Consider the following 23,355-nt stretch of genomic DNA (forward strand, 5'->3'; position numbering starts at 1 on the left):
AAAAAAAAGCCAAAAAACTTTACAACCATGGCTAATGTAATTTTTTTCTACTGTTCCCAGTCAGCTTCAAACCCATTGTGTGCAAAGCCCATTTTTCCATGCATCTAAATGATAGACACAGGCTATGAATTCTTTATTCTGTTTGTAGCAGCTTATGCAGGTGCAGCCAAACACAAAGCTTTAGGACAAATTGTACAAACTTTACAATGCTGGATTTGAGTTTAAAATATGAAACATAAAGTCTACACAAAACTGATAAAAATCAAGCAGATACCAGGACTGAAACTTAACCCACATGTGAAAGGGAGTCTTATTTCAAGTGCTTTACTCTGCTACAGAACAGTCAAAGGAAGATGTAAAGCTTTGTGGTTAGTTTAAATTATACACTCTGTGGATACTATACCAATTTTAGAAGTTACACATAGATCAACAGACGTCCATCAGTTCATCTGGACTCGTCAGGTACTCCAGCAGCTGGCAAATCCGGCAAATGTGGAAAGAAAATCCACCTGTGCAGCCACCTGCAGTTTACTGATGGGCACACTGCACTCCAGGTCCATGATGGCTGCTGCTCTCTTCATCAGAGCTATCATTATAGGCCTCGCGCCTTTGACCACCTCCAGAGCCTCGAGTACTATCAAATTCCTGAAGCTCCACCTCTTCTGTCTCTCCAATTACATTAGGAACTTCTGGTCTAGATGGCAGGAGGTCTTCTAATTCCTTCATGAAACAAAAACAGGAGATGTGTCTCATTATGCAGCTGACATTCACACAAATAAGCACCACATTCAAACACTAGAAAACTACCCTGCAGGGATGTCCCACGGCACTTCTAACAGAAGGCCAGCTGAGGGTTAGGCTCTATGGAGTTCAAAGACTCATCAGCATCTCATACCCAGCCTGCTTGGCCCCATAAACAGTTGTATCAGTCAACTTCATCTTTAGAATAACCAGAAAAAAAAAAAAAAAAAACCCATCAACCATGCAAACATTAAAAAAAAGCCAGCATGAAGACACAGTCTCAAAAGAGCTGGGTGTGGTTGGTCACATCTATAATCCCAGTAATCAGAAGACCGAGACACAGGAATTGCCATGAATTCTAGGCCAGCCCAGGGTGCAGGTGGAGATCCTGGAATAGAACAAAACAAAGAGAAAACACACGCACGCACGCGCGCGCACACACACACACACACACACACACACACACACACACACACACACACGAAACAAGGAAGAGTGGGAAGCACAAGGGACAGCCACATTATCTGCATGAGGAACTGCAAAAACAGCTTACAGAAAGCTTGTCTGGGTTGATCCAGTTGTTTTCAGGAAACTGCACATCAAACTTTATGTAAAGATCACCCTTTTCAAAGGGGTTACGATATTGCGGCATTCCTTCACCTCGAACAACACGAACACATCCTATTATTTAAAAAAATTAGATAAAAATGTTACCCAAGAAAGGTATTCAATAATATCCCATTAGTTTCCATAAATACAAATTTTAACAATATATGGACAACCTGGGTCAGATGAAGTCATTTACCTGGTTCAATTACTTTGCCAGGAGGATATTTCACCACAATCTGACGAGCATCAAGATGCTTAAATGTGAACTGAAATCCACATAAAGCTTCAACAAGTCCTATCTTATATGTCATATGCAAATCATTTCCATCTCTCTGGAACACCTATGACAAAACACAAAGCATATTTTATAGACTATGAGCCCACACCATCCTGATTCACATTCCTTAAGTCCATTTCAGAATATTAATTCTACCACCCACTGTAAGAACCAAAATGCCATTATCCCTAATGTCCAAAATTCTTATTAGCAAAGCTATATATTCTCAAGGAGTATGCCAGAAACTTCTATTAGGAAAGCCTATTAAGAAAAGTATGTAAGATACAACTGAAGCACCAAAAGTTTAGTCCTGCTGCAATTGCATTCCATTTCCTAAATTTAATACCAAATCTGGACTCGTCATATGGTCTTCAATAAGAACAGATTCAACCGATACCCCCAGACATGATCCCAATGAGGCAAGATGGGAGTCCAAGTTCAGTGTTTAAGAAAAGCTCAACCAAGCTTGCTGTCAAGAATGAGCACAACAAGGGCCAGGTGATGGTGGCACATGCCTTTAATCCCAGCACTTGAGAGGCAGCAGGCTGATCTCTGTGAGTTCGAGGCCAACCTGGCCTACAAGAGCTAGTTCCAGGACAGGCTCCAAAGATACATAGAGAAAACCCTGTCTTGAGAAAACCAAACCAAACCAAACCAAACAAGCTCAACCAATAAGACTCAGCCATGGAAGTTATAGGTTCAATTCTACACTTTGTACATGTACAATGAAGTTTCATCTCACTTAAAATTCAAACTTGGGGATGAAGAGATAGTGTTAAGACTATTTGCTGCTTTTGCAGGGGTTTGGTTCCCAGAACCCACAATATCAGTTCCAGAGGATTCAAGGACCAGGCACACACAGAGAGAAAACATGCACAAACATAAATTAAAAACCAAAACAATCAGGACAGGTACAGTGAGTGGTACGAGCATTTGGGAGGCAGAAGCAGGTGGATATCTGAGTTTGAGTCCAGCTTGGTCTACAGAGCAAGTTCCAGAACAGTAAGGGCTACACAGAGAAAACTGGTCTTGGAAAAAACAAAACAAACACTTAAAAAAAAAAATTCAAACTTGTTTACTGCAGATTACACAGCAAATGCTAAAGTTAGCTTATTCCACCTTATAGTATAGGCTTATGGGCTACATACTGTTGTGACTCGGTTTCCAGAAAGAAGCTACATAAAACCAGAACACTGCAGGTCCAGAGTCTAATGACAATTTACCTTGGGCTATCTTTAGTCCCTCAAATTAGCCATGTGCCCACTGCTGTGTCAGACCAAACATCCTGTGACTTAACAGATAAGACATTTTGGAATGTATTAACAAGAAAACTGTAGTCTCTACCAAGCCAAAGCTCGGAGCCACCAGACAAGCCTCTGAGACTTATGGCTGAGCTGTACTTACTGTACTACTTTCCTCTAATGCATTGTACAGTGCCTTGATTTGTGATTTTCTTTGTTCTATTACTGCTCCCATGTTGGAACATGGATTTTGTTATAACCTGAATCCATGTTATTTAGCTTCAGAATAAACTCTGTCCCCTTAGAGGTGAAAGCTATGTTCCTGCACCAATGTTGCAAAGGCTTCTGAACAAGTGCTGAGAATGTCCTAAACTCTGGTGCTTAGAGAAAAAAATAAATTTCAAAATATTCAACTTATAATTTTCACTTAAACTTGTCAAATCTACACTTACATTTTGAAATTTAAGTTGAAATAAAATTAATCTGTAGTGAAAACATCACCTAGATTTGTTCACTAGAAAGTGCTGTGGAGCCAGCAGTGGTGGCTCACATCTTTACACAGCACTTGGGAGACAGGATGACCTCTGAGCTCAAGGCCAGCCTGGTCCACAAAGTGAATTTCAGGACAGACAAGGCAACAGAGACCCTCTCTTAAAAACAAACACACAACAAAGTCTTGGTTACCCTGAGTAATAAGTGAGCCAGCTTAATTTCTACCCAAACTAATCTCTGATGTTTATAGGCAATAAAATAGACTAAATAACAACAACAACGCTTTAAAAAACAAAAACAAAAACTGGCTGGACCAAACAGCCACCAGATGATTGCCAGACCATCTCTGATTTCATTTTAATTCCATTTGTAGGCTAACTGACCCTGCAATGCCAAAAGAGACAAGGCAACCACTAGAAAGAACCATGGAAAGAACTTCATTTCTGGGAAATCTATTCCCAGTCCTAGAAAGCACATGAATTTCTTCCATTTATTAGTCTCTTCCATTTTCTTCAGATGGACTCTCCTGTGAATGTGATATATGCAAATGTGTATACATAGAAGCATGGACAGGTGTCTGCTCTATCACCCTCACTGAACCTAGAGCCAGGCTGGTGGCCATATTAAGACCCAGCAATCCTCCTGTCTATGTCATCCACCTGTCAGAGGGGCACATGAGGTCATGCCAACATTTTATGTGGGTGCTGGAATCATGTTAGCCAGTGCTCTAATCCACTGAGTCAGCCCTCCAGCATGCTCTCCCATTTCGTTACTAACCTCTGGCTCTCTAAGGGCATAGAAGTTCATTTCATACTTCTATTTTGGCAAAGAGTAGAAATTCCTTCAATTGGTACTCTCTTACTGGCTTCACAAATCTGAGGTGTAAACCCTAATAATATCTTTGAGTAACAAACAATCTTGGCTGGTTCATAAGACACCTGAAAAATGTGTTCTTTTCCTAAAAGATTCTCTTAAATCTACCCAATAAACTATCCTAAGCATGAACAGCTTTAGAACACCAGCTTCAACAATACCAGAAGCATGTTAAAAATAATGTTTTGGCCCAGCAACCCAGTAGATTTAGTAAGCTCTCCAAGGGACTCCAATCACAGCTCAAATGTGAGAAGCAACAATGTAGATTAGTTACTTATGAACATTTACTCAGGGTCCCCTCACAACAGGGTCATCAGACTTTAAAAAAATCAGACTGCATCAATGCTACTAAAAAATGCTAGCCAGGCTGTGGTGGTGCATGTCTTTAATCCCAGCACTTAAAGACAGACAGATTTCTGTGAATTCGAGACCAGCCTTGCCTACAGAGCGAGTTCCAGGACAGTCAGAGCCACACAGAGAAACCTGTTTCAAAACAAACAAATGCCTGTAAAATGCTTGGACAATAGTCAAAGAATAATTTTTACCAAATACCTACAAGAGGAACAAGTTCTTGTATAGAAATTAAAAGTAACAACTAAAAAACACCAGGGCAGTTGCTGTCCTTTGGGGGGATGGATGACTTGATAATTTGATGCTAACATTTAAATAGATAAATGCCTAACTTCTTCCCTCTTTCTGTTGCCAGAGAACATTTGAAAAGATTAATGAAGAACTACCAAGCACCACATAGTAAAACATTCAGAAGTTGCAAAATTTTCTGAAGCAGTTATGAAAGAACTAAACAACCAAAGCCCTGTGCTTGCAGTGTACAAACGGACATCAGCAGAGCAGGATGAATACACACAACACAACACCCCCAAAGCTCACTAGCTTTTACTACATTTGTAGTTTCAGCCACTGCACCCACCCAACCTAATTATGGTCTCAATTTCTTCAGATAGCTACTTAGAATGAGGAGAGAAAGGCCCAAAACAACCAATGATTTTCTTGAACATTTAGCAAGCCGTATGTTCTAGTTTAAATTATAGTATGTTTGTTTATTGTTTTCGTTCCCCCCCCCCAAGTGAGATGAATTAAGCTAGCTGTCTAAATCTCACCCTTGACTCATACTGACTGCCCTGGTTACAATAAAACCAGAACAGACACTCTCAACTTCTGCCCTTTACTACTTTTTAGCCTAGGCAATCAATTCCATACAATCCTACCACTGTCAACAATTCTAATCCCAAGCGCTGGGATTAAAGGTATGTGTAATGCTCATAATATCCTAGTGATACCTGTAGTGTTTAATCTACACTACCAACTTTCAATGATGTGGCTATTTTGTTTACCTTTCTACCTCTTATGTCTTCTAGGTATTGTGGATATTAATATTGAATAAATGAGGAAGTAGTTAAAATGCCATCAAATAAGAATGTTGAATAACACAATTTAGGGGTTGGAGATGTGGCTCAGAGACAAAGCAGTTTCTAATACCTAAAAGATGTAGGCTTCATCAAAAAATAGTAAGGTCATTTATGACCTTAAAGCAGAATTCTGGAAATTGTTCTTATTTTCCAGCCAGCTAAAAGGTCTTTGCCATCTCAAATATGCAATACTGAAGAAAATTCAAAACTAACCAGTAACATACCACTCTTCATAAGACCATAAAGGGCAGTCCAGGGAGAAAGTCAAAATTTTGTGATCAAATTCTACAATGTGCTTTTCAATATGGCCTTGTTCTCTACAGAAATTTGGAAATGATTTTACTTTTAAAATTGCAGCTTCTTCATGGGGGGGAGGACAAGGACAAAATAGTGAATGAATTAAGGCTTGGGAGGCCACAGTGGCTGCCAGAGTAGTCATCCCTGTCTTGGTATCTAGCACTTAGGCAAAGCCTAAGACAAGGAGTGGATCCCTGTAACCATGCTGGACTGCCTATCAAGGACATGAAGATCAAGCCCCAGAGATCTACTAGTCCTTTCTGCCTATCAAAGAATCCTATTGAATTTTACCTAGCAATTATCTCTATGATATGTTAATTGTGATGCCTATTCTTGGTTGTCAACTTGACTACCTAAAAACCCAAATGGCTGGGTATGGCTGGGCACACATGTAAGGGACTATTTATTTAAATCATTTGAAATGGGAAGACCCACTTCTAATCCAGATTTTTGAGATGAGAAGATATACCTTTAACTTTAATTCAGTCAGATCTTTTGAGGTGAAAAGAACCACCTCTAGTCTAGGCCACATTTTGCAAGTAGCCTATATAAAGGACATGGAAGAAGGAAGCTTGCTCTCTTTGCTTCCTTGTTCTCATGCTTTTTTTTTTTTTTTTTTTTGTTTGTTTTGCTTTTTTTGAGACAGGGTTTCTCTGTATTGCTTTGGAGTCTGTCTTGGAACTAGCTCTGTAGACCAGCCTGGCATTGAACTCACAGAGATCTGCCTGCCTCTGCCTCCTAAGTGCTGGGATTAAAGGCATTTGCCACTAAAGCCCAGCCCTTCCTTCACTGGAATTAGTCTATTTCTTTGGGATTCCAGTTTATACTAAAGACCAGCTAAGACATCAAGCCTCATGGACCAAACTATTAGATTCTTGGAACAGCCATTGTTGAACTAGCTGGACCACAGCCTGTAAGCCATTTTAATAAATCTTCTTTATAATACATTATATATCATACACACATTCTGTAAATTTTGTTCCTTTGGAGAACCCTTACTAATGCATTACTTTTATTTGTGTGTGTGTGTGTGTTTCTGTATGTATGCATGTCATATGCACGAAGGTACCCAGGGATCAGAAGAGGGAATCTGATCTTCTGGAAAGTTAAAGAAGGCTACGAGCGACTGGGCGGTGGTCAAGTATACCTTTAATCCCAGTATTCCAGAGGCAGAGACAGGTGGATCTCTGAATTTGAGACCAGTCCTGGTCTACAGCGTGAGTTCCAAAGCCACAGAGAAACCATGTCTCAAAAGTCAACAAAAAAAAGTGTGGAGCCACCATATAGGTGCTGGGAATCCAACCAGGTTCCGATACAACAGAAGCAAGTACTCTTAATCACTGAGCTTTCTCTCTAGCCCCCAGAAACCATCTCTTAAGGATGAAGTTTTAAAGATCACACCAGTGCAGAAGCAGACTTGGCCTGGCAAGTAGACCAAAATCAAGGCTACTGGGGGCTCAAGATTAGAAATCCCTACTCTATGCAAGGTGATGGGCCCTGTGGCACTGTGCTAGTGCACCTTATCCCTGCCCCCAGAGGCAATGGCACTGTCTCTTTCTGCTCCTGTGCCCAAGAAGCTGCTGCTGACAGCTGGGACTGATAACAGCTTGGGGCTGCATTGCCAAGGGCAACTTTACCAAGGCCACCTCTGATGCCATCTTCAAGACCTACTACAGCTATCCAAACTCTGACCTCTGGAAGGAGTCCATGTTCTCCAGGACCAGCTGTGGCAAGCGCTTCTTTATTTGTTTGTTTTTTTCAAAACAGGGTTTCTTTGTGTTACCTGGTTGTCCTGGATCTCATTTGTAGACCAGGCTGGCCTCAAATTCAGAGATCAGCCAGTCTCTGCCTCTGAGTGCTGGGATTAAAGGTATAGGCAACCACTGCCCAGCTTTATGAGGTTTTTTTAAAAAATTGTTTTAATTTTATGTGCATTGGTGTTTTGCCTGTGTGTACCTCTATGAGGGTGTCAGATTCCTTGGAACTGGAGTTGCAGACAGCTGTGAGCTGCCATGTGAGTTCTGGGACTTGAACCCTAATCCTCTGGAAGAGCAACAAGTACTCTTATTCACTAAGCCATCTCTCCAGCCCTGCACATAGAGTCTGTATATGAGAAAAATAAAGTGAATCAAGTCTGTAAAATAAATAAAAAATGAATACAATCTTTTGGAGATCTCTTGAATAAGCCTCAAATATAAAGCAGAACCCTATGTAATGTTTTCACATGTAAGGACCATGTGCTTCCCGAACAGCTCTTTTATAAACCAACAGCCGCAGACACATTCTTTAAGTCAGAGGTAGACAGGATACTATGCAGGCCATTAATTTTGTTTGAGGAAGAGTCTCCCTATATAGTCCTGGCTGACCTCAAACTTGTTTTTTCCTATTTTGGCCTCCAAAAGGCTGGGATTATAGACACAGGCCACCAGGCATTACAAATTATAGGTGAGTCAAGCATGGTGGTATAGGACAGATAAAAGAACAATGTCAAGTTGGAGGTCAGCCTAGTGATAAAACAGAAAAGGGGTATTTAAAATGTTCAGTGGAATGATCAAAATAAAAATAGCACATAATGAACCTTGCTAGACAAGTTCATTTTGCCTCAAACATAACAGGTATAACCAACACATATTTAACCAGAAACTAATAAAAATGTTTAAATTGTGTTTGACCCCCAGAACTCACTGTGGAAGAACTGACTCCAGAAAGTAGTCCTGATACATACTGTAACATGAATACGCCCCCTGCTACCATCATGCCAATAAAACAGATTATTACTTTAAGAAACAAACTCTCAACCTCAGAAAACTTAAGTAAGTTTTCTTACTCCAGTAAGTAAAATTAATCACTGGAAAAGTGCTAAGGAGTAAAGACTCTACCCACCAAGGAGTTCTCTAGTAAAATTATGTTGCCTAACACTATCTAGTCCAATGGCTTTCTTTTTCATAAAGGAAATGAGGTGCAGAGTCAATAGGATTATTTAAGGGCATAGTGTTGAGCCATAGTAATGACAGGGCAAAGACTTTTGACTACACCTGTCTTAATAGTTTTGTTTACAGGAGTCAGCTTCTGTAAGTAAGCCATGCTCACTGTGACCTAAAAATTAACTCAGCCATGCTCCCATAACGATTTCATTTGTTTCTAGTTTCACTCCAAGGCATCTATCTATTTCTCACAAGCAAGATCAATTTTGAATAAAACAAAAAGGGGAAAAAAAGTGAATAAATCAAAAGGAAATTACCTCATGTTCTTTTTCCTGTAGCAAAAGAACAATATCTCCAGGTTCCACTCCTGGGGCCTGGTCTGCTTCCCCAGTGAATGTAATTCTCTGTCCATGTTTCATGCCTTTGTCTACATGAACTTCAAGAATCTTGACTTCTTTAATCACCTTCTTCCCTTCACATTTTTTACAGCGGTCTTTTTCATTAATGACCTCTCCTGCAAAGAGAGGCCATTCAAGTTTCCATTAAAAAAAAAAAAAAAAAAAAAAAAAAAAAAACAACAACAACAACAACAAAAAAAAAAAAAACCCTAGTCTTAAGCTGAGTCTTGAGAGTGCCCTTGATTCAAAGATACATTTTGGACGCTAACAGTTACAGTTACTGTGAATGACAAAACTTCTATCTTACTAGAGGTCACCCAAAGGGTTCAGCTACCCAAGATTACAGAGTAAAACACCCTGACATTTCCTCAGTTCCTGGCTCTACTCCCTAACACTAATGAACAAGGAAATATTTGGACAGTCAGATGCTGGAGCTTCTACGAACACTTCTCCGGGTTTTCAGTTCTAACTTCAAGTAGGTTACCATAGGACAGAGGCAGTCCAAGTCAAACTTCAATTTCTCTTTCCAGTAGGGGTTACTTAATCTAATAGTTCACTACTGATCTATATCCAATCCTTAAATATCTTTGATAGTCCATTACTGAACTGTATAGTTGGTACTGGAATTTACTTTGAAGACTAAATCTTGCTCAGATATTAGCTGGCGATCAGTTCCAGGTTTTTGCACAGGCTCTACCAATGGACTGTCCTACCACCCAACTCTGCTTTTAAGTAGTTTGACTATTACTGAAAATTCTCAAAAACCAACCAGAGATGTCTGAGTGTTTAACTGGCACTGAACACCTCTGTACCAAGTTTAGGATAACAGTTTTTCTTTTGCAAATATTCTAATATGTGCTTATGGTACAATGAATGGGAACTCCAGATGTATCTAAGTGTGGGGGGGGGGAGGCAAGGTTTTCTAATCACTGAGCACCAGTGCACTTGCTTTTAAAAAGGGGTCTTGTTATGCAGCACAGTAGGTCTGAAACTCACTCTCCTCCTGTTCTGCTTCCCGATGTGAGATTTCAGCTGACTCTGGTTTCTTGATAGTGAAGCTAGCAATTTTAACAAGGTATAATGTAGAGATGCCTCAGGGGAATATAGCATGCAGCTGCAGAGGACAATACATCAGGTGTCATTCCTCAGCTGTCCTCCACTTGTTACAACAATCTTTTATTGACCTATAGGTTAGTGGGTTAGGTGGCTGGTCAGTGAGCCTGTAGGATCAACTTCTCTCCTGACCATGGGATTTAAGGGTACACAACTGGCTTTTCTTAACATGTGTTCTGGGACTCTACCCATGGCTAGGCCCTCATGCCAGCAAGGCAGGCACTTTATCAACTAAGTAATCACCCAATATATACTTAAAATTATTGCTTTAAAGAGCAATTTGGGAAAGGGAATTCTACAACTATACAAACAATCACTAGTCAAAGGCAAGGCTGGGAGTGTGGCTTAATTCCTTGTACTAGGGCCAGGGTAGACGCAGGTAATGTAATTAGTCTGAATAAGGTATAGTTTAATATTCGCCGAGCACACTCATGGACTTGGGTCCATGAACCTCTCCTATGCTGCTGAGAAAAAAAAAATCTACCACATAAATTGTTCTAATTAAAAGCTTAAATTTTGGGAGCTAAAGAGTTGGTCTTCCAGAGATTCAGAGTTCAATTCCCAGCAACCACAGGATGGCTCATAACCATCTGTAATGAGATCTGGTGCCCTCTGCTGGCCTGCAGGGACACATGCGACAGAACACTACACATACTATTTTTTAAAAACTTGGTTACACTAGACACATCTCTCCTTTCCTTGATTAAAGCTACTTCATTTAACAATTAAACTATTAAAAATAGATTCAGAACTTGACTCTGGACTTTTTAGAATGCTCTCGAAGGCTTACAAGTTAGGCAATAAAGACTAATTTCTAGCTGGAGTGGTACAATATCTCAATACTTCAGAGGTAGAAGCAGATTAAGAATTCAAGATCATCCTTGAACATATAGTTCAAGGTCAGCCTAGGTTAGCGACACTACACTCAAACAGTAATGATATAATTTCCAATCTTCTTTTAGATCTCATTTTAAAAATGAAATTAATGTATGCATATTAGAAAAATTACAAATGTTTTCAACCTCTATGTTACCCACATATTCTAACATAAAAGCAATAAAAATATTGGTGCATTTACCTTCTCCATTGCAATCGGAGCACACAGACTGCATCTGCTGCACCATCCCTGGAGCCAGCTGCCTGATCATAATGCGCACACCTCGACCCCGACAAGCACTGCATTTCTGAACAGCTCCAGACTTTCCACCTTGGCTAAAGCAAAAGTATAAATTATACATCTGTTTACAAACCATTACAGTTATTAAAAACTAACAAATTGTGCTTCATTGCCCAATATAACTACTTTAATTGTCTTTAGAGATATCAAAAAGGCCTGACTGCTTACTAAGCTTTAAATAAAGAAAATGTTTTACCTGGTATAGATTCTGAGCATTCCACAGACACTGCCTAAGCAACAACACACTTACCCACTGCACGCACTACACAGCACATTCTTGCTAAGTTGTAGTTTGGTTGTCTTGCCATTATACAGGTCTTCTAAAGATACTCTGAAGAAAAAAAGAACAAGGTTCAAACCAAATTTGCCAATATTCTTAAAATATATATAGCTTACAAGGCAAATTCACTCTGACTTTATAACAAAAAACCCAAGAAAAACTTTATAAATATGGACAATACAGGTGGTAACACTGCTCTTCAGAGGACAAGAGTTTCCCAACCCCACAATGGAACCACCTGTAACTATACCTCCAATGCCTCTGGTTTTCTCAGGCACTTGCCCCTACACACACATTAACCGGTCCCCTTCCCCCCACCATCACAGGGACTAAATGTGTAGCTGCCCTAGAATTTGCTCTGTAGACCAGGCTGGCCTCAAATTCAGAGATTCACCTGTCCCTGCCTCCCAAGTGCTGGTCAAAGGTGTGTGACACTGCACACCAAAAATAATAAATTCTTAGAACCTACAGTGTTGAACCAGGACTTGGTGCAATTTATGCACTGATAACTCCAAGTCATAAGTAACACTCTAAAGACAGAATTTTATAGTTTACACTGGATTCAAACTCAAAATGCAGCCAAAAATTACCTTGAACTTATGGATATCCATGCCTCTACTTCCCAAGTGTATAGAACATCTTGTCCAGTTTTTTATGGTACAGACAGAACCCAAGAACTTCTTTATACCAGACAAGCACTCTAGCAACTAAGCTACTAATAGTAATTATCATCCAATTTTATGTGATTAACTAACTTAACCAAGGTCATAGCTTTATTGTTGGGGAGGTAAGCTATAGATTATTGATTAGATTACAAATGGATATTATAGTTTAAGATAGGCACTTAGGAAGCTGGAGAGGTGGCTCAGTGGTTAAGAACACTGCTGCTCTTCCAGAGGACCTGGGTTCAATTCCCAGCAACCACAGTGAAGCTTACAACTGTCTGTAACTCTAATTCCAGGAGACCTGACTCTGCTTGTCTCCACAGGCACAAGACACATGTGGCTCCATGAATGGCAGTGCGAATAAGTCAGGCCAGTACTTAAGAGAAGATGGAAACATTCATTCCAGACCTGGTTGGGCAGCAAGTTCAAGTCAGAGTGAACATAGATCTTGTCTGGGCTGATGCATAGGCAATCAGGTCACTAGCTCATATAGCAGCTTGCTGTAGGAATGGCCAAAAGCACTGTGATGTACTGGGTCAGCTTGCTGGTGGCTTGTACCAGTTGCTGAATGAGCTCAGAGAGGAGGCCCTCTGACATGGAGGCACAGGCACCTTGGTGTTCATGATGAACACTGAACATCTTTTAACCTATCTTCAAGGTATCTATCTGAAAAAGTAAAAGGTTGAATAAAAAATACCAGTTGTGGGGCTGACAGATGGCTCAGTGGTTAAGAGCACTGGTTATTTTTCCAGAGGTCCTGAGTTCAATTCCCAGCAACCACATGGTGGCTCACAACCATCTATAATGAGATCTGGTATGCTCTTCTGGCATGCAGACATACATGCAGGCAGAACACTATGTACATAATAAATAAATCTTAAAAAGTACCAGTCCTTTGTATATTTCAAAAGTATACAATATTTTATATATTCATCATACCTCAAGAAAGTGGTACAGAAAAGAGGCTACATGGGGACCAAGTCTAATTCCAGAGGATTCAACACCCTCTTCTGGCCTCCATGGGCACTTACTGCACATGGCACACAGACATACATGCAGGTAAAACATCCACACACATTTTTAAAAAAAGTTTTAAGTGGGGGTTGGAGAGATGGTTTCGCAGTTAAGAGCACTGGCTGCTCTTCAAGAGGACCTGGGTTCAATTCCCAGCACTACCATGGCACCTCACAACTGTAAGTTCAGTTTAAGGGGATCGGACACCTTCACACCAATAAACAATAAAATTAAATAAATTTTAAAAAAGAGTGACAAAAGTAATAAATGTTTCTTAAAAATAAAACAATTTTAAAAGTGTATTTTTTAGGCTTGCCAGTGTATACCTATCTCAATAATGAGACAGGAAGACTGCCAAAAGTCCAAAGGCAGCCCTTTCTACAAAACAAGTTCTAGGCCAGACAAAGTTAAATAGAAAGATCCAGTCTTAAGCAAACAAACAATATGTATGTGTGTATATGTACACACATAACTCATAAACCACAAACTCAATTTAATTCATATATAGCATACTTAAATTATAGAATCAATTTCCAAACTAATCTCAAAACAAAACAGCCCCACCCCTCCCTGAGGAGCTGTAGTCAATGGTTGCTGAGGGAGGGAACTCATATTCTCAGCGATGTTGCCAATGGTTCAGTTGCCCTTGTTCAAGTAAATAACCCTACCATCCTTGTTCATGCAAGAAATTATAAATACAAAAGATGGAGAGAGGAACAGACAAGAAAGTAGGAGGGGCTTGTTGGGAATAAGGAGGGGTTCAGGTGAAAGGGAAGGCATAAGGTAAAATCATTTGTATATGAAATTGTGAAAGAATTAAATTCCAAAACTTACTCACCAACCACCCATTTATATTAGAGAGTTAATAATACTCTTGTGTGTGTGTGTGTGGTTTTTTTTTTTTTTAAATTGGTTTGTTTTTTTTAATACAGGGTTTCACTATGTAGCTCTGGCTGTGTAGACCTGGCTGACTTCATACTCAAGAGATCTACTTGTTTCTTGGTCCCTTTGTCCTAGTGCTGAGATTAAAGGTGTGAGCCATCATGCCCGGCTATTCTTGTTTTGAAATCTTTCTTCCCTATGGTACTGAGGGTGAACCAGGACCTCACATGCTCAGAAGGTGCTCTGCAACTGAGCTATGTACAGCTAGCCTTTAAGCCGTCCCTACTACTTTAAATCCTTTGTGTTTAAGTAAAGGAACAAAGAAATAGTTCAATGTCTTTCTCCAAGACACCTATGCTATTTTGTGGTGTTCAACATTTCACAAGATTATTAGCTTAAGCTTTCCTATACTGCCGGCAGTATGAAAGAAACATTCACAGGCGAGTAAGATGGCTCAGCACTTGCTGGTGTCCTGAGTTTGATCATGGTGGAAGAGAACCAACTCCCACAAGTTGTCCCCTGACCTTCATACCCCCTCCCTGGATCTTGTGTCTGTGTGCACACGGTAAAGACTGTAAAACCTATTTATGGATGAAAAATTATCAACAACACACCATCACACCCAATTAAATGGTATACTGATCTACATCTTGAGTCTTACAAAACTAGGACAGGAAAACTAAGTTATGAACTAACAACATTGGCACTCTCCAGTGAGGCTTAAAGTGGCAAAATTCCTCTAGAGAGCCAATAACTTTTGTTTTTTAAAATCAGCTTCAAAACATGGATGTCAAGTCAGGAATGGTGAGGAATGGTGCCTCACACCTGTACTGCTATGAAGTATAGGACAGCCTTGGCCAGTGTGATACTCTACCTCAAAAACTAAATAAGTAAGCAAGTAAGTAAATAAATAAAATAAAGAGCTTGTCTGGGAATCTGCCAAAGAGAGATAAAACTGTATATAAAGAAATGTACAGCAACAATATCTCTTACAGGCCCCCTGTCTATAAAAGATGAGTGATTAACCATTATGAAATGAAATTAAAAAGCCACTCAGAATATATTAGTGGCAGGTATGGTGGTAACACCTATAATCCTAGCATTCAGGAAAAGAAATAGAATCATTGTGTGTTGGAGGCCAGCTTGGATTACTTAAGCTCCAGTTAAAAGGGGGAGGGGGGTGCGCCGCAGATCTGAAGACAGATTAGTTGGTAATGTGCCTACAGCACAAGTATTAGTATTTGAGTCAGTCCCGAGAACTTGTGTAAAGACAGACACAGTGGGGCTGGAGAGCTTATTCTTGCAAAGGACTTGGGTTTCATTCCTAGCACCCACCTGGCAGCTCACAACCACCTGTACCTCTAGCTCTAGGAGACCTGACACTCTCTTCTGACCTCCTTGGGCACTAGGCACTTGTGTGGTACACAAATATACAAACAAGCAAGCAAAACACTTCAAAATCAAATAGATAAATGTAAACAAACAAACAACAAAACACCTGGACTGGTGAGATGCCTGTGGATAAAGATACTTATCACCAAGCCCTGAAACCCAGATGGTGAAGGAAAGGACCAACTCAATCAATTCCAGTTTGTCCTGACCTTCATGTGTGCACTGTAGCAAGCACATGCCCCCATACTAATAACAAAAACCATAACCGAAATATTTTAAATAAACAACTGAGAGCCATGCATGACCATACACCCCCGGAAATAAATCCCAACACTTCTGAGGTTGAGGCAGGATAGATACTAGAAACCATAATCAGCTTTGGCTACAAGAGGCCTTGTTTCAAGCAGGAGTGTCTCTGTCTGTCTGTCCTCCCTGTTTCTCTCTCTCTCATTATTAAAACCATTATTCATGAAAAAAACTTACAAGATCCACACCACTTGTATACTGGCAGGTTAATGCCAGGCTGGAAGCCAGTAAGCTCCATAGAAACCAACTTAAGAGTTAGCATTAAGGATCAAATAATGGGGACTTTACTATGTAAATAATCTAAACAACCATTCTTTTTAAAGCTTGGATTTAAATAATATAGTCTTCATACTTGAAATTTTAAATGGTATAACAAACAACCCCAACAACATATGAAAAACATCAACTATTCTTTAAGATCTTGGTTGTTTTGTTGAAACAAGCTTACTGTATCTCTCATGTTGGCCCCAAACTAGATATTCAGCTGAGTACATAGGATCTTGAACTCCTAATCCTCTTGCCTCCACCTCCCCAGTGCTGTAATTATAAGTAAAAACCACCAAACCCGGTTTATTAGTGCCCAGAATGGAATCCAGAATTTTGAGTTAAGCACTTTACCAATTGACCTATATTTCTAGAGCACCCCTCCATCCTTTAAGCTCTGAAGCAAAGTACATTCACTTAATAAATTTATTAATTAATTTATTTACTCAATGAGAACACAGTAAAAATTCTTAAATAAATGAATTTTTTTTTTTTTTTCTCTAGACAGGTTTCCTCTGTGTGAAGCTCTGGCTGCCCTGGAACTCAATCTGTAGACCAGGCTGGCCTTGAACTTACAAAGATCCCCCTGCCCCTGCTTTCAGAGTGCTGAGATTAAAGGCATGCACCATCACCTCTTGGAAAAGCACTTAATTAAAAAAAAAAAAAAAAGAAAAAGAAAACTCACTTGAGGGGATGCATCATGTCCTCGCCCCTTCTTCTGCCATTTCGACTTCTGCTTTGATTGCCCATGAAGCCAAACAATCCTCCACCAAAAATATGTGAGAAAATATCATCCATGCCACCGCCTCCACCGCTACCTTCCCGAAGACCTTGTTCTCCATATCTGTCATATAGCTCCCGCTTCTCTGGATTTGACAATACTTCATATGCAAAACTTATTTCTTTAAACTATAAGGAAAAAATAAAAATGAAAATTGGGTTTTTAAGTGCAAGGACATAAGAAAGACTTCAGAAACTCAGAATACACTTAATTCTAATAAAATGCTTCAAGTTACCTTTGGTTTCATTTTGGTTCTCTTTATCACTTACTGCTCAAAAGCTTAGTATTTTCATTGTAAAACTAAAATATTCTTCTAACAGTCATCAATGTTACTGTGTAGGAATGACTGAGTATGGGAGCATGTGTGGAGGCTGAAGGACAACTTTCCTTCCACTGTGGATCAAAGTCAGGCTGTTCGGCTCACATGGCAAGGTCTTGTAATGTTGAGCTATTGCAACAGCTATAATTTTTCCTTTTTTTTTTTTTTTTGAGATCGGGTTTCTCTGTACAGTCAATAGCTATCATGAAACTTGCTCTGACCAACTGGCCTTGAGCTCAGAGATCTGCCTGCCTCTGCATGTGGAGTGCTGAGATTAAAGGCATGTGTTAACACTATCACTGCCCAGCTAATTTTTCTTATTTTTAAGAGAATATCACAAGCATTCGGTTTCATTATGGCATTTTCAAATAAGTTAAAATAGTAACAGCACACTCCTTGTTTCTGGGAGGGGGATTTATTTTAAAATTCAGATTAAAACTAAAACCCCAAGAATAAAACGTCAAATAACTTACTTTGTCTCCAGCATTCGGATTCTTATCAGGGTGGTATTCTTTGGCTAACTTTCTGTATGCCTACAAAAAACAAAACACGAACAAAAAAATAACAGATTTTGAAAAAGTGTTATACACACATAATTTAAGAAACTGACTTTTCTTTTTTTTCTTTTTTTTTTTTTTTCTGAGTCAGGATTCCTCTGTATTGCTTTGGAGCCTGTCCTAGAACTGGCTCTGTAGATCAGGCTGCCTCCCCCTCCAGAGTGCTGGGATTAGAGGTGTGTACCACCAACTCCCAGCAGAGATTCACTTTTCTGAGATGCAATGTTCTAAAGTTACAGCCTTCCAAAAAATGCCACTTACTTGTCAGAATTATTTGACATTTTCCACCTCAACATTGCTTCCTTGCTAATAATGTACCAAAACCAAGTTATTGTTGGGGGAAAAAAAAAGAGTACATTGAAGAAAAATACAAATAAAACAAAACTACAACGATAGATACACAAACATGACTCTTTTTTTTTTTTAACTATTATCAAATGTCTTTGATGGCCAGTAACCAGACTAAGAACACAATAATCTAACAAATTCCAGGTTATGTGACTGTATTTTACAGAAACCCAAACACAGTACGCCTGCCTGTGCTGACTCCTGCCTACCCTCTAACAGGAAAACCCCCAGATAGTCCTAGGTGACGTTTTACTAGGACACGGTGAGTTGACTGCGGTGCTAGGTGGTAATGAAACTACACACTCTCAGTTGAGCGATATGGGCATGCACCATTTAAGTCTTCACACAGACTCATGAATTATATAACACAGCCTACCATTTCCGGTAAGGTAACAGGAAGTCTATTTTACTTTGGACTTTACCAGTCCCACTGCTTACGGGACAGTCTCATTTTTCTAGGTTTACAGGTTCAGATTCGATACCGACAGCCAAAGGAGATGGTGCGGGACTTTATTAATACGTCAAGTGCTTTAAGTCCCGGGATGATTCTGTACCACTACAAAGGACAACAATGAGACCTGTCTTATTTTTAGCGAGTGCACATTCAGGTGTCTAGCTGGGACACACGAGTCATCCCTGAAGCCGCCACCGGTATTTAGATCACCTGCCCATAGAACAATGCTTCCAAACAGACCCACGCCGCTTTGGCTGCCGGGCGAGCGAGGCAAAGGGAGGAGCTTCAGCGCCGGAGCCGGCGGCCCTCAGTCCCACACCGGCGCCGGCGGTCAGCGCTTGCCGGGCCGGGAGGCGCGGGCACCGCGCTCCGACCTGTTTTTCCGGGTGGCCCGGGGCGCCGGCACGGCGAGCGGCGTCTGCGCGGGGAGGGCGGACAGGAGGGCGGGCGGAGGCCCAAGGTCAGCCGAGCCGACTGCGCCCCCGCCGCCGCGCCTCAGCCCGGCTCAGGCCGCCCCGACCGCGCAGGCCCCGCGCTCTCGCCCCGCCCGCCCGCCCGCTCGCCCGCCGGCTCGCTCCAGTACCTTCTTCAGCTCGTTCTCGCTGGCGCCGGGAGGGACGCCCAGGATGTCGTACAGCTTCGTGTCGGCCACGTTCGCCATGGCGGCCTGCCGGGCAGCACTCGCGAGCAGGCGGCGGAGCGGAAGGAGCGCGACCCGGACCACGAGCGGCGGCGGCGCAGGCCGAGGAGACGGCGCGGGGACGCGGGCGGGGCTGAACTTTGACCCGGCGCAGCGCCATGACGTAGGCGCACAGGCCCGCCCCGGGGCCGGGCCGGGCCGGGCTTTTGGGCGGTGGGCGCCGGTGAGCGGCCCGTGGGGTCCCTTTCCGGACGCCGGTCGGCGATGCGCGAGCGGCCGCCCGGCGGGGCAGGGCTCTGTGCGGCGTTCTTACGGAACCCTCGGTCCGCTGAGGCCTGAGGGGAAGAAGCCGGCCTGGGACCCTCCTGGGGCGGTACTCCAGGGGCCTTGGTGGAAAACAGCACGTGGGTGTGAGCGTGTGAGCCTCCCAAACAGCGAGTGACACCCCTAACGTGATTTTATCCATACGTTCGCCAATTCATTCCATCTTCTTAGCTTCCCCCTTAGCACTCCCGCGTGCGGGAAACAATTTCATTCATAAATACGTATATATACCTAGCGGACGAATTTTTAAAGCCATAGCCACACTGTCACATCGAACGAAAGGACAATCTTTTACATGTTACCAGTAGCACCCTTTTACAATCGGTTTTGGGGCATCCAGATAAACCAAGGTCACCCTGTTCCGCCGGGATCATGTGTTAAAGTGTCTGACTTGACAGCTTTAAAATTAGCTAACAACAAAGGTTCGGTTGGCAGAAGGCAGTATGGCTGTGTGCGTCACTTAGCGATTGTCAGTCGATTTTAATTTCTTTTGCTGGAAGGATTGCTTGTGCTTCCACCACATGCGCAGACGTACAGCTTGCCTCCTGACTGGTTTTCCGACAGTAAAACACTTCTGGGCTGTTGAAACCAGACTGGTTTAAAATGCTTGACCATGAGTCTGTCAGCCGAGGTAATATGCCTTTCTTGTCATTTTTCCTGGCGTGGAGGGCCTTCGCTGTCATGACAAGGACTTCTGAAATTTAGCCTGAAAACTCTAAGGCGTCTGATGAGAAATTAAGATGCTCCTTTTACCACTCAAAATCCTCTTCACCTGTGACACTTTCCTTCCTGTCACATTTGAGGCCCCACTATGCTTGTTTTGTAGGCAGGAATGTACATGGAATGCTGTTCTCAAATATGACTTTAAATTCTTCAATAGGATATAGATTGTGTATCTGGCTTTTGATAACTCATTTGGAGGTTCTAGCAGGAAATGACAACTATATACCCTTGACCAAAGACTAGTCCCCCTCTGTTGGGGAAGTTCATCCTTTTTGACCAAAAACTCCAGTTTCAGGAGGAGACACACACAGAGCAATGAAGAGGAAAGGGGATGCCCACCTAGACACCCAGATCAGCCAAATTAACCCTTCTGGCAGATGTCAAAGCCAGATTCATTTATGGCTTTGGATGTTACAAAATCCCCCCAAAATTTAGGCGCATAAGTCCTATTACTATTTAAAGGTTGGCCAGGGATGTTTCTCTCATGTAATACTATGAAATGCCTTTCTCCATTTTTCACCAATTAGAGAGAGGTTCCTATGAGACAGTGTAGAAGTGTGAAATTAGGCTATATACATTGCTAGCCTGGCCCTGCCCTTTTTTAACAGTGAGCTGTAGCATTTTACTTTTCTAAGGTTATCTCCTTAGTGTAAGATGGTATTTATAGTATTTATGGTCTGGGGATGTGGCTTAGTATAAGATGGTATTTATCAATGGTATTTACATTCTGGGGGAGGGGGAGCGGCTTAATTGGTAGATTGCTTGTGTAGAATACACAGAGGCCCTGGGTTCAGTCTCTAGAAAAAAAGGAAAAGGTAGAAAAACAAAAGGCAACTTTGAAGCAACTGCTCTAATTTTCTCATTTAGGCTGCCCCGTGGCTTTGTAATAAATCAGTGAATAAGACGGGTAGTTGAGGTCCTGTGTTCTATCCCCAGAACCACATAAATGCAGTGTGGTAGCTCACACCTGTAGTCCCCTAACACTTGGGGTGTGGGGACAGAGCAGGAGTAAGAGCAGTGAAGTATTAGCTTTATTTTGGCCCATTTCCCTACAGGTTGTTATTGCTGTCTTTATTCATTGAAATTCCTGGCTTCCTGTGCTTCCTCGACTCCTCCATTATGTGATTAATTCTCTTTGGTCCCTTCTCATGTGTTCTCACACTCCAGGTCTCCTGCTTGCTTAAGAGTTGCATTCCTTTACCCTTTCTATCAGTTTCTGTTGCACACAAAAGGAAGTACCTTTGTATAGTTACTATTTTTATCCTACTACTGCCCATGAACAGTTGAAAGAGCAGGATTTCCCCCCTGGTTTCACTTTTAGTTTACCTTTTTTCTTTTTGCTTTATTGTAAGGGGAATCAACTCTTCACTCGATTCAGTTTTAGCTAATGGTATTCTGGTGACCAGTGTCTGGAAATGCCCTCAGCTCCATTATTTTGTTTGTCAATTTATTACTTGCCTCTAAGCCATTTTTGTTGTTGTCTTCACTTATTTCTAATGTTTTGTTCATTTCTGAGGTGTAGTTGTAGTGAGCATTTTATCTGCTACTTTTGTAGGGCCATAAGTTAGAGTTATTTCAGAATAGCTCTGTGCATCCATCACCTAACATGTGTTGTCATCCCTGACATCATGGACCTAAGTTAAACCTGTGTCAGACATTCCCTGTCTGACATTCCCTGAGTCTTCGAGATGCTTCCTTTGTTTTAGCTCTATTATTTAACTAATGCCAGGAAGGAGGAAATACCTTCATGTCTCACGATCATAAAATGCTGACTCACAGTGCATGCAAGGGCTGTTCTCATTAGGTAAATAATTAGTTTGCAGCTAAAGTGATTTCTGGTTTCTGCCAAGCATCCATTGTTGTTCCATCCCTTTGATTCAGTATGCTCGTGATTGGTGCTGTTGGGTTGAGATAAAGAGACAGGGACTAGGATAGGGACTAGGGAAGGAGAATATGAATTACATTATTAAATTTTGAGGGTCATTCCCATTCACAGGTAATTAAATGTAGAAATATGCAATTGATTATTTTCAACAACCATGTATGTATCATCCAGGCTACTCGGAAAGTAGTTTTGCTTTCTACCTTTAACTAGTGCTTTATTTTAACTTTAAAATTATTTTCTTTTTTCAAGGCTGACCACTTGGTACTGGATAACCAATTGGTTTTCTCATCCCTAAGGAAGACTATTTCTCCCACTCTCAGCCTTCCTTAGTTGCCTGTAGTTCATTGTGTAGAGTTTAGGCTGTCTGAACTTTCCCTTGTCCATTTCAGCATGCCTGTCGTTGTCCTTGTTCAGCCCATGTTTAGACATTCATGTTGGTGAGACTTCTGACCTTACTAGGAGACACAGTCTCACAGAAAACTCCTTGATCCTCTGGCTCTTACAATCTTTCCATACCCTCTTTCTCAGTGTTCCCCGAGCCTTAGGTTCAAAAGTTGTTTTGTAGATGTATCCATTAGGACTGGGCTCTACAACTCTGTGCTTTGATTGGTTGTGGTTTTCTTAATGCTTCCTATCTGTTGCTAAGAGAGGTTTCCTTGATGAGGAGCAAGGACCACACTTATCTGTGGGTGTGAGGACAAATGTTTAGAATGTAGTTAGGGATTGTGCTGGTTTAGTAAAGTGATGGTTGTAGGTTCTCCTCCAAGATCCATGACATCACTAGGACTACAGACACTGGGTTTCCAGTACCAGGCATGATATCTCTGTTGTTGAGCAGATCTGGAGTCTAATTAGAAAGCTTGTTGGTTAGCACCAAAGTGTGTGTGCTACTCCTCTACCCTTAGGACTATTGTGCCATGCTGGTTGTTGTTGTAGTTCATAGGTGTCACAA

General features: G+C 41.4%; 1 protein-coding gene across 1 annotated transcript; it reads right to left on the bottom strand.

Moving 5' to 3' along the window:
• On the bottom strand, nucleotides 1-19,604 carry Dnaja2 (DnaJ heat shock protein family (Hsp40) member A2). The gene is made up of 9 exons (XM_051195039.1): nucleotides 19,415-19,604; nucleotides 17,946-18,005; nucleotides 17,058-17,281; nucleotides 11,820-11,900; nucleotides 11,471-11,604; nucleotides 9,199-9,395; nucleotides 1,547-1,691; nucleotides 1,295-1,422; nucleotides 1-720 (listed from the first exon to the last, which is right to left on the bottom strand). The coding sequence occupies exons 1-9, from the start codon at nucleotides 19,490-19,492 to the stop codon at nucleotides 529-531; spliced, it is 1,239 nt and encodes a 412-aa protein (XP_051050996.1). The 5' UTR covers nucleotides 19,493-19,604; the 3' UTR covers nucleotides 1-528.
• Between the last annotated feature and the right edge of the window lie 3,751 nt (nucleotides 19,605-23,355).

The sequence above is a fragment of the Phodopus roborovskii genome, unplaced genomic scaffold (genome assembly GCF_943737965.1).
Source record: "Phodopus roborovskii unplaced genomic scaffold, PHOROB, whole genome shotgun sequence".
Classification (NCBI taxonomy): domain Eukaryota; kingdom Metazoa; phylum Chordata; class Mammalia; order Rodentia; family Cricetidae; genus Phodopus; species Phodopus roborovskii.